General features: G+C 42.1%; 1 protein-coding gene across 4 annotated transcripts in view; it reads left to right on the top strand.

Annotated features, from left to right (window-relative positions):
- Nucleotides 1–12392, top strand: part of PHACTR1 (phosphatase and actin regulator 1) — a 320885-nt gene that overhangs the window by 218298 nt on the left and 90195 nt on the right. For all 4 annotated transcript variants that reach the window (XM_038768071.1, XM_038768074.1, XM_038768072.1 and 1 more), the window contains one exon: nt 7709–7867. In XM_038768071.1, coding sequence (XP_038623999.1) covers nt 7709–7867 — 159 coding nt within the window. The remainder of the gene's footprint in view (nt 1–7708; nt 7868–12392) is intronic.

The following is a 12392-nucleotide window of genomic DNA, read 5'->3' on the forward strand; positions in this document are numbered from 1 at the left end:
AGTACAGTGTTCTGCACACAGTAAGTGCTCAGTAAATACAATTGAATGAATGAATGAATCTCTAGGATTTGAGAGTCCTAGTGAATAGCTCCTGATGCTCAACCAGTGGACACTGTGTCCCATAAAATATCCCTCTCTGTCAATCAATCAATCAATCAATCAATCAATCAATCAGTGGTATTAATTGAGCACTTCTGTGCAGAAAAGCTCATTGTGGGCAGGGAAATGTGTCTGCTTATTGCTATATTGTACTCACCCAAGCCCTTAAGCACTAAATAAATATGATTGACTGACAATATTTAGCATTTAGTACAATGCAACAGAGTTGGTAGATAAAGATTCCTGTCCACAAGGAGCTTTCAGTCCTAAATGGGGAGACAAACAATATAAATAAACTACGGATATGTAATTAAGTGCTGCAGAGGTGAGGGTAGAGTGAATAGCAAGTGTTAAAATGTGCAGATCTAGGTGCATAGGCAATGCAGAATGAAGAGAGAGTTGGGGAAAAGAGGTCTTAATTGCAGAAGACCTCCAAGGCTTTGAAGGTGGAGAGAGTGGTGGTCTGTCATATAGGGAGGGGGGTGGGAGTTCTATGTTAGAGGGAGGATTTGGACAAGGAGGTTGGTGATGAGGTAGATGAGATAAAGGTAAAATGAGTAAATTAGTGTTGGAGTCATGAAAGATGTGGACTGCATTGTAGCAGGAAATCAGCGAAGTAAGATCAGAGGGGACAAGCTGATTGCTTTAAAGTCAATCAATCATATGGAGATTCTATTTGATGCAGAGGTGGATAGGCAGTCATTGGAGGTGGTTTGAGGAGTGGGGAGATGTGGACTGAGTGGTTTTTTTTTTGGTTGTTTCTTTTTAGAAAAATGATCCAGGCAGCAGGGCAAAGAATGGGCTGGAGTGGGGCGAGACAGGAGGCAAGGAGGTAAATGAGGAGATGCAGAAGTCAAAGCTAAATAGAACAAGTGCTTGAATCAGCAGAATAGCAGTTTGGAGAGAAAAGGGCAGATTTTAGCAAAGTTGTGAGTATAGAACGGACAGGATTTTGTGACAGATTGAATAGGTTGGTTGAATGAGAGAGATAATGAAAGGACAGTGTCAAGGTTATGGGCTTGTGAGCTAGAAAGGATGATGGTGTTGTCTAGACTTATGGTGAAAACTAGTGGAGAATAAAGCTTGGATGGAAAGCTGAGGAGTTCTGTTTTGGACAGTTTTCCAAAGACTTCTTCACTGGGGTTATGAGTGACCTAAAAGGAAAGTTCTGAATGTGTCCCAGGGGCTGCAGTTTCTGATTTTCTGAATTGGATTGTCTCCTATGGACTTTTCACCTCGCAAGCTGATATTCCCCCAAACCCTAGCTACTTTCTTTAATTTGAAGCTTCTCTGCTGGATTCCATTCATCTTTTAGCTGTGCCTGTTTTTCCATGTTCCAAATGGACATTTCCTCCTTTCACACTAATTCATGAACTACAGCCACTGTGAATTAAAAACAGAGAATTTCTGATGCTAGTGAGAAGCCAGCAAGCCGGTTATAAAACAACATTGTATATCCTTGAAAATGATTGTCCCAAATAGAAAACTATAGTGAGAGAAAAACAATACTAAGACTCAGTTACTTACCCTCTATGGATTGATGTATTTTTACGTCAGTCCTCAGGCAGTGTCGGTGATTGGAACAAATGCTCATAAAATAGATTATTGTCTCCTTTTTTTTTTACCAAAACCAAAATCTTTTTATTTGAGGTCTGCTGTGATGAACAAATTCTAATTATTCTTCACCTTTTGGTCACCTTGTTTACAGACATCTTAAAATGGTGAAATGGTTTTCTTTCCCCCATGGAAACAGAAATGTGTTTCTTCTTAGGCCAGAGAATTGGGCTCTTGTTCATGTCCTATGGTAATTTCAATATGGAAAGGGTCAGTGGTATAGCTGAATGTAAACCTACCGGCTTCCCCTTTCCACTGGAAAGGTATTTTATTTTTTTGGTCATTTTTTTTTTTTTTTTGCAGTATTGCAGGCCATTCTGATATGTCAGGATTTTTTGTCATTCCTGATTTAGGAACCTCAAGGCACAGAGCTGTTATCCAAAACAACTCATTCTGAACTGAAGCGAAAGGAACAAATCCATCAGTGAAGGGAAAACCTCAAAGCCAGTGGTGGCAAAACGTCAATTGTCTGAATTCAAGGTGAGGGCCTGTGTCCCCACACAGGCCCCTGTGGTACTGAAAGACACGCAAAAGAGATTGTCAAGAAATTTCCACGGGGACTCAGATAAATGCCTACTGAATCACCAGTATTAAGTGCTAATTTCTACTGAAGGCTTGGAGTAGTTCTGTGAGAGATTGCCTCACCAGTTATGATAGTTTACTGTAGCATTGGTGGTACAGATTTTGGAGTAACCAGGCTAACGATGATGATGCTTATTAAATACTATGTGCCAAGCACAGTGATGTGTACTGGGGTCTATATAAGATAATTAGATGAGATACAGTCACTGTCTTGCATGAGGCCCACTGTCTAAGAAGGAGGAAGAATGTCTTATTAAGAAGGACAAACTGAGACAGGTAGGTAAATGGCCATACCCACAGCTCCTCAGCAAGCAAGGTTAATGTGAAAGAGTGAAAAAGGTATAAGAGAAGCAGCATGGCCTAGTGGAAAGAGCACAGGCTTAGGAGTCAGAGCACCTGAGTTTTAATCCCAGCTCTGCACACTGCTTGTTGTGTGATCTTGGGCAAGTCACTTAACTCTTCTGTACCTCTTCTCCTGTTCTCCCTCCTACTTAGACCATGAGCCCCATGCAGCGCAGGAAGTGTCCAACCTAATTCACTTGAGTTTACCCCAGCATTTAGAACAGTGTTTGACACATAGTAAGCACTTAAAAAATATCATTAAAAAAAGGAATACGGGAAACAATCATAAATGATGGTTCATGAAAACTCCTCAAAAAATGTGCAAATGCTCATTATAGCCAATGGTGACCCCCGATTGGGATTTGTAATACATCCCTCTCCTGTTACAGTTCTTCTTTTGGTGCTGTTTCTTGGTATAGTTACTGAATTTTAATGTACTCTCTTGTTTTGTGATAATCGATCTATCAATAGCATTTATCAGAAGCAGCGTGGCTCAGTGGAAAGAGCACAGGCTTTGAAGTCAGAGGTCATGGGTTCAAATCCTGGTTCTGCCAACTGTCAGCTGTGTGACTTTGGGCAAGTCACTTAACTTCTCTGTGCCTCAGTTACCTCATCTGTAAAAGGGGGATTAAAACTGTGAGCCCTCTGTGGGACAACCTGATCATCTTGTAATCCCCCCAGCGTTTAGAACAGTGCTTTGCAAATAGTAAGCGCTTAACAAATGTCATCATCATCATCATTTATCGAGCTCTTACTGTGAGCAGAGCACTATATTAAGCACTTGGGAGAATACAACAGAATTGATAGACATGGTCCCTGTCCTCAAGGAGTTGGCAGTCTAATGAGGGAGACTGACATTAAATAATAATAATGGTACTTGTTAAGCACTTACTATGTGCCAGGTACTGTTCTAAGGTCTGGGGTAGACACAAGATAACTGTGTTGGACATGATTGGACGCATTGGACGCGTATGTCCCTGTCCCACAAAGCATTCACAGTCTTAGTCATCATTTTACAGATGAGGGAACTGAGTCACAGAGAAGTGAAGTGACTTGCCCCAGGTCACCCAGCAAAGAAGCGACAGAGCCAGAATTTGAACCCAAGACCTTCTGACTCAGTGCTCTGTCCACTAGGCCATGCTGTTCACAAAGAGGGGAAGCAGCAGATTATAAGTATATGGACATGTGAGGTAGGACTCGGGGGGTGAGTTATCATAGTGATGAAGGAGTACGAACCCAAGTGCATAGACAATGCAGAAGAGAGAGTAAATAAGTGGGGAAATGAAAGCTTAGTCAGCGAAGGCATACTGGTGATGATGAGTTTTTTTCAGTAGGGTTTTGAAGATGAGGAGAGATGCTAGATTTGAAAGGGGAGGGGAGTTTATAAAGGCACAAAGTTTACCTCAGTTTAAGCACTTCCCTTCCCCTCCCTTGGAAGTATTTTTACAGTCTTAATGTAATTAAAGCCCATTTCAATTTAGCAGTACATAAAGACAGCTATTTAGCGTAGATAATGGCAGATCTTCAAGTCCAAGGAGCTTTTCTGTTGACCGGGATGGGAGAGATAACACTTAAAATTAAGTACTTATCTACACTCAAAATCCAATTAATGGTACACATTTACACTGCTATTTGATTACTTAACTATTGTGTGTTTTTAATCATAGTTTTTTCTTAATATTTTGGTCAGTTTTTTGGTATCTTGGGACAGCATTAATGCACTTTACATTAGTTCTAATGGGGAAACCACTTTGTTTAGAATTCTTTTACTTAGCACTCTCTTCTAATGGAAGCAATTAAGAGCACTCAGTGGGCATTAACATTAGTACCTTGATTACTCTTGCTGAAATGAGATTCCCCTTTTAGGCCATTCTTGTCATTTTGGGGTTTCACTTTTATGTGTTGGGGGAATGGAACCTCAGACTTAGAAGTAGTTTGGAGGCTCTGGAGTCCATTTAATCTTGAGTCTACACTAATGCCAAACTGACCTTAGATTCGCAGTCACTGTTTATTGTTGTATTGTACGTTCCCAAGCGCTTAGTACTGTGCCCTGCACACAGTAAGTGCTTCTTAAATACGATTGATTGAATAATAATAATGATAGTATTTATTAAGCGCTTACTATGTACAAAGCACTGTTCTAAGCGCTGGGGAGGTTACAAGGTGATCAGGTTGTCCCACGGGGGGCTCACAGTCTTAATCCCCATTTTACAGATGAGGTAACTGAGGCATAGAGAAGCTAAGTGATGAGAGCTATAAACTCTCATGAGAATCCGGATACTGCAATTCTCAGGCATATGCTCTTTCCACTAAACCATGCTGCTTTTCACCTTGTTATGGCTCTGCTCTGGTTCCAGCCCTTATGAGGGGACAGTGTAGTCAACCTCCCCATTCTAGACTGTGAACCCGCTGTTGGGTCGGGACCCTCTCTATATGTTGCCAACTTGTACTTCCCAAGCTCTTAGTACAGTGCTCTGCACACTGTAAGTGCTCAATAAATACGAATGAATGAATGAATGAATGAATAAATACGATTGAATGAATGAATGAATCCCAACACCATTGAGTTCTGAAGGTCAGAGGTCAAAATGCAGTTGGGTCAAAATCAGGGTCTTTTGGCTCTCTTTCTCACCCTGACTTGCTCACAACCTTGCTCCAATTTTCAGTGATCAGTAAGCCCCAGCCCTGACAGATCGCATCACCTCTGCTTTGTGTCGATGTGAACACTACTATGCGAAGCAGTGTGGCTCAGTGGAAAGAGCACGGGTTTTGGAGGCAGAGGTCATGGGTTCAAATCCCAGCTCCACCAATTGTCAGCTGTATGATTTTGGGCAAGTCACTTAACTTCTCTGTGTCTCAGTTACCTCATCTGGAAAATGGGGATTAAGACTGTGAGCCCCGCGTGGGACAACCTGATCACCTTGTAACCTCCTCAGTGATTAGAACAGTGATTTGCACACAGTAAGTGCTTAGTAAATGCTATTATTATTATTACTATTATTATTCATAAACACCACTGTTCACACACTCCCTTACGTGAGACTCTACCGCAGCAAAGAATTCTGTCCATGACTGCCTCTCTCTCTCTTTCAACAGGAGAAAGAATGTTCTCATCTAGGTTTCTCTTCTGTTCCCTTCCCCACCCATGTCTAATCCCAGTCACATTCGCACAGCCCTCTTCCTCGCTTCTCTCCCCCTTCTTCCCTCTCCATCCCTTTCCCTTTCTCTCTCTTCTTTTAGCTCCTTCCCTTCCCCCACACCTCTTCCTCATCCCTCCATCCTCCCCTCCTTTGTTTCTCTGTCTTTTCAACAAACTGCTTGAAATTCGCTTTCAACTATGTCCCAAATTGTTTCCGCCTCCGAAAATGGAATAATGTAATGAGGAAAGCTATCTAATCAAATGACTTTGAAAAAAGTTGTTCACTTATATTTTTTATTAAATAAATAAATTCAGCTTAATGCTTAGTGTTCCCTCGAGGCCAAAATATAGACTGTACTGGAAAGCCACAATTTGAATTAATCAATAATGCATTTAAAAGGGACTCATTTAAGTGGTGAATGTAATTATATTGACACAAATGATAGTCTATCACCCCAGGTTTTAAGGCTTCCTAATTTCTTACTGTGATAATTTTATTGTGCTTAACTGTGAGGAATCTGTTACCCCTCTAACACTGACATGAATGATAATCTCTATAGTTGTTTGATGAGCCTTAGAGCTGTAAGGGATACAGGAGTGAAGTGGTAGACTGAGCAAGGTAGGATGGGAAGAGCAGACTTATTGCCTTAAAGGCAATCGTAAGGAGTTTCTATTTGACATGGAGATGGATGGGCAGCCATTGTAGGCTTTGTCAAGGATGGGAGATGTTGACCAAATATTTTTTGAGAAAAATGATCCAGGCAGCAGAGTGAAGTGTGGACTGGAGAGGGGAGAGAGGCAGGGAGGTCGGTGAGGCTGATGCAGTAGTCAAAGTGGGGTAGGAGAAGTGCTTGTATCCACATAGTAGCAGTACAGATGGGGAGGAAGGGGTGGATTCTAAAGTTGTTGTGAGAGTAGAACGGACGGGATTTGGTGACAGACAATACGAAAGAGTGAGATGAGTTGAGGACATTGTTAAGATTATGGGTTCCTGAAACAGGGAGGATGGTGGTGTTGAATGTAGTGATGGGAAAGTCTTGGGGAGGAAAGAGTTTAGTTGAGAGGATGAGGAATTCTGTCTTGTACATGTTAAGGTTGAGGTAACAGTGGGACATTGAAGGAGTGATGTTCTAAAGGCAGACAGTAGGGACAGTATATATGTATATATGTATGTATGTATGTATGTATGTATGTATGTATGTATGTATGTATGTATGTATGTATGTATGTATGTATGTATGTATGTATGTATGTATGTATATGTATTATATTATGGTATTTATTAAGCCCTTACTATGTGCCAGGCACTGTACTAAGCGTTGGGGTGGATAAAAGCAAATTGGGCTGGTCACGGTCCCTGTCCCATATGGGGCTCACAGTCTCAATCCCCATTTTACAGAAGAACTGAGGTCCAGAAAATAATAAAAATAATGATGGCCTTTATTATTAAGCTCTTACTATGTGCAAAGCACTATTCTAAGCGCTGGGGAGGTTACAAGGTGATCATGTTGTCCCATGGGGGGCTCACAGTCTTAATCCCCATTTTCCAGATGAGGTAACTGAGGCACAGATAAATTAATTGACTTGCCCAAAGTCACACAGCTGACAATTGGTGGAGCCGGGATTTGAACCCATGACCTCTGACTCCAAAGCCCGGACTCTTTCCACTGAACCACGCTTCTTCAGGGCTGGTGAGTGCAGGTTTCCGGTTGTGGGAATTGGGGGGCCCATTCCAGGGTCCAGATTCCGGAATGGCTGACTGATAGTACCTGACTGGAGAGTTCCTTCCAAAATGAGAAAAGAGAAAAGAAAACTCTTGTCATGTGATGCCTGCTCCCCGTAACCATGGAAAAATGCTGGCCATCTGTGAGGCTTTCATTTTTAACACTTCCTTCTCACTTTGTTTCCTCCTCTTCTCCGGGGGCAAACCAGCTGAGGAAGTGGAGAGGCTGGCGGCGATGCACTCCCTGGTACCAGGTACCCACACCCCTCCCATTAGGAGAAAAAGCAAATTTGCCAACCTGGGAAGGATCTTCAAGCCTTGGAAATGGAGGAAGAAGAAAAGTGAAAAGTTCAATCACACGTCCACAGGTTAGAACTTCTTTATATTTTCCTTCTGATGGGCTGTTTGCCGACTCAGGGGATGAGGTGAGGAAATCCATTTCTGATAACTGTTTCTGATCTGTACAGGCTATCTGTGGAAAGTAGCAGGCTATTTAAGATTTTATTAAAGTAACTGCTTCAATAGGAAGGAAAATAGGCATTGTAATTTTGGCATCAATCATCTGTATTCTCTTTTATTGATATATTTTTCCCTTGGAATAAGAATGACTGTTTTTATTTTATACACACACGGCCATATGAGAAGAGGTACACCCCATTCTGTTCTCCAGAAAGCAGCTTATTACCGACAATTCTCTGTCCTCAGCATAGATTCATATGTAACCCAAGCACTCCTGTTGCTTTCCTTTTGATTGTAAATGCCAGGCCAGAGCACAGAGAAATCATTCCATGGCAAAAAGAAAAAGTCAGTGGGAGAAAACATATTAACTTCATATTTATTGGTGAAGCAAATAATGAAAAGCAACCAAGCAGGAAGAGGGAATGAGGGGAACAGGAAGTGACGCCAGGCCTCACTTCCTCATAGTACCACTAGGCATTTACTGGGTTTTTGGTTATAACATCTCAACAGACAATAATAAGAATGTTATTACTATGTACCAGGCACTGTACTAAGCGCTGGGTTGATACAAGTAAATCGGGTTGGACACAGTCCCTGTCCCATGTGAGGCTCACAGTCTTGATCTCCGTTTTGCAGATGATGTAAATCGAGGCTCAGAGAAGTGAAGTGACTTGCCGAAGGTCACACAGCAGACAAGTGGTGTAGTGAAATTAGAACCCATGACCTTCCAACTCTTAGGTCTGTGCTCTATCCACGACGCCATTCTGCTTCACAACCAAATGTGGACTGTGCCTCAGTGCTTTACTGTGCCCCTCCTCCCTTCAACACCACAAACCCCCTAAAACTGGGGGCTGGGGGGTAAAGGGGAGATAATGAGAGACATAGAGGACTCTCCAAAACTTTTCTGGAGGCTGGCCTGTTGGCCCTGTAGTCTCTCATCTCCAGGCTAGGCACCGTCTAAGTGGGAGTTTAAATGTTTTGAAAGCATTGCTTGTCGAACACCTTTCTATCTCTGCCCTGGTCCAGGGTGAATACTTGAATTAATTTTGTGGGGCTGTTTCCACCTCAAACTTTCTTCTTTCCCTTTTTAGATGAAACCATCAATCAACCATATTTCTTAAGCACTGACTGTGTGCAGAATACTGTACTAAGTGCTTGGGAGAGTACAGTATAACAGAGATGGGAGAGACATTTCCTGCTTACAGTTGAGCTTACAGTCTAGAGGGGGAGACAGACATTAACATAAATAAATAAATTACACGTGTACACAAGTGCTGTGGGGATGAGGGAAGGGTAAATAAAGGGTGCAAATTGTTAGAGCATCTTGCCTCAACTGGCTAAATTTATTCATTCTGAACACCTGGAAACACCTAGGCTCTAACCTTTAGGCTCCAGACTTTATCGATGAGGGTATTTGTTGAAAGTTTATTATGTGCTAAGCACTCAGGTACCAGGTAATCAGGAATCAGGCCTCATTAACACCTGAAGCCCAGGGACAATGAGGATGAGATTGTACTGTACTTCCCAAGGGCTTAGAATCAGCCCTCATTAACTCCTGAGCCCAGGGACAATGAGGATGAGATTGCACTGTACTTCCCAAGCACTTAGTACAGTGCTGTGCACACAGTACGTGCTCAATAAGTACGATTGACTGAGATCCAAGCTGGGGGTTTAGAAGGACACCTTCATCCCTGATGTGAGACTAAACACGTGCACAGAAATCCATGTACTCACAGAGAACTGTAGGAATTAAGCAGCATAACCTAGCACAGACAGTGCAGGGGTCTTGGGAATCAGAGAATCTGGGTTCTAATCCCAGCTCTGCCACTTTCCTGCAGTGTAACTTTGGGCAAGTCATTTAACTTATCTGTGTCTCAGTTACCTCATCTGTAAAATGGAGATTAAATCCTTCTAACAGCCCTGGGGAAGGTTGGACATTATGTTCTGAAGGCTTTGTTTGGCCTGAATCCTGATGTCATCTCTGTCCCAACTATGTCAGTTTTACTAAGGCATTCTAGTATTTTTGATTCTGTTTTCTACCATCTTGTTGATACCTACCCCATTGGTAAAGGTGCTGTTTAGGGAGAGGAATTCAGAGAAAACATTCAACTATGTTTTGTCAATGGCAAGTCTGTTTGAATAGGGTTTGCTTGGCGTATAGTGGCACATAGCCTTGATTATCTTGAGTTTGTCAGGCAGTGGGATTATACTGATTCTGAGAAGCTGTTCAGAATCTCATCATCATTTTGAGAGTGTGTTTCCCAATGTTTCCATCATTAGCGGAGAGAAGTAGAGGGGCCTAGTGGAAGTCAGGAGACCTGGGTTATAAACCATGTTCTTCAAGCTGCCTGCTGTGTAGTCTTGGTTAAGTCACTTCTCTATGCCTCAGTTTCCTTATCCATAAAATACCTAACTTAGAATGTAAGCCTGATGAAGGACAGAGACTGTCAAACCGTAGTACAATACTTGGCAAATAGTAAGCACTAAACATGTACTATTATTACTATTGTCATTCCTGTATGAGTGATTCAGGGATTTTGCCTAATACTCTAATAATAATAATAATAATAATAATAATAATAATAATAATAATGGTATCTGTTAAGCACTTACTATGTACCAAGCACTGTTCTAAGCACTGGGGGGCATACAAGGTAATCAGGTTGTCCCACATGGGGCTCACAGTCTTAATCCCCATTTTACAGATGAGGTAACTGAGGCCCAGAGAAGTTAAGTGACTTGTCCAAAGTCACACAGCTGACAAATCGCAGAGCTGGGATTAGAACCCATGACCTCTGACTCTCAAGCCCGTGCTCTTCCCACTGACCCACGCTGCTCTCATGAAAATACTCTCAGCTATGCTAAGCTAAGATCCATGAAGATGGAAAGGAAGTGAGGTTCACCAAAGTGACAAGTGTAACATTAAAATGTTAAGGTAGTTTTGTGGGTCGGCCAATCATTTTACAGCACTTAGCCTTCCAGTAAGAGGAAATTTGTTTTGCCACTTAGACTTAAAGAATAAATAGTTCAAGCTGTTTTTGTTGATTATGAATTTCCTTGTGAAAACAGGCTGCCATTGTAGGGTGCTCCTACTGCTGGAAATAGAAGCCCCAAAAACAGGTTCAGTGGTTTAAGTAGCTTTAAAATAACAGGGGACCTCACAGCACTGAATAAGAAATGCTGACCAAGAATGATTGACCTGAAAGACCTTTGACTTTGAGCTTTTGGACATTAATGGAAAGAGGAAAGACCGGAGATGAAGATGATCCTTGAAAAAAGCACTGGTCTCTGCCATTCAAATCCAGAGGCTGTTGGCAGCTTTCTCTGATCGTTTGTGATTGTTATGATGGTGTATTTACAGACACACTCCATTTGGGTACTTGGCTGTAGCTCAAAGATGATAGCTTCTGGTTTTCATTGCTCTTCCGAACTTCAGGGCCCTGAAAATGAGCTTCTCTTTGCTCCTGATTAATTTTTCACTCTTCTCTCAGCTGGAGGTGAGCAGACATACAGATTCATGACTACAGGCCAGAGCAGAGCTGGCTGCAGAGAGGCCTACACCCTCTGAAAGTAGGTGACATGCATAATTCAGGTTTCAAGCGTGCACATGCTAAATACTTGGGCCCCGGGGGGCCTGTTGACAACTACTGTAATGTCCCCGGCTCAAGGTCTGTGAAACATAAAGGCGCAAGGATGGGCTCTGAAATATGCTGCCTTTTTGTTTGTTTTTTTGTATTATGATTATTTTCAGCTACTTGGGCAACCCTCAAGGACTGTGGCACCCAACCCACTTTATGTAAGTGTTTAGTCTCTCCCGCTAAACTGTAAGATCCTGAATAGTGGTAGATTGTGTCTTCTAGCTCTTTTTGTCCTCTTGCAAGTACTTAGTTTGGTGTTCCTGTACACAGTAGGTGCTCAGTACATACTATTAGTTGATTGTTTTGGGACAAGGTAAAAAAAATTGCTTACCTAGTAGGCCTTATCCTGTGCCTTCCTTGGTCCAAAATCCTAATCAGAGTGTTTGCATTTGAGCTAAGTAGCATTTTCATCTTCTGCCTTCCACAGTCAGACAATCAATAGTATTGTTCCAGTTCAATTACCTGGACATACACTATTAAACCTGGCAACCCGTGGTATGGAGGCCTGTTCTCTTAAGGGTCTGATGATCCTCTTGGCCTCCACCTTCTCTTCAGACCCCCTCCACCTCAGGTGGACATTGTTTAGGGTTTTTTTCTTCCTTCGTTACCACAGAGTTTGATGTGATATTTTGAGTACCTTGGTCTTAGAGCTGAAGCTGTCATTATCAGGAGGCTGCCTAGGTTTGCGCTTGCTTAGTCTGCAAAAATGAATAATGTTGACACGTTTGCCTGGAGACTTGATTGGGTGGATTTGAGGAGCATCAGAATTGGGGTTAGCAGGAATGCAAAATGAAAC

Source organism: Tachyglossus aculeatus, chromosome Y2 (genome assembly GCF_015852505.1).
Source record: "Tachyglossus aculeatus isolate mTacAcu1 chromosome Y2, mTacAcu1.pri, whole genome shotgun sequence".
Classification (NCBI taxonomy): domain Eukaryota; kingdom Metazoa; phylum Chordata; class Mammalia; order Monotremata; family Tachyglossidae; genus Tachyglossus; species Tachyglossus aculeatus.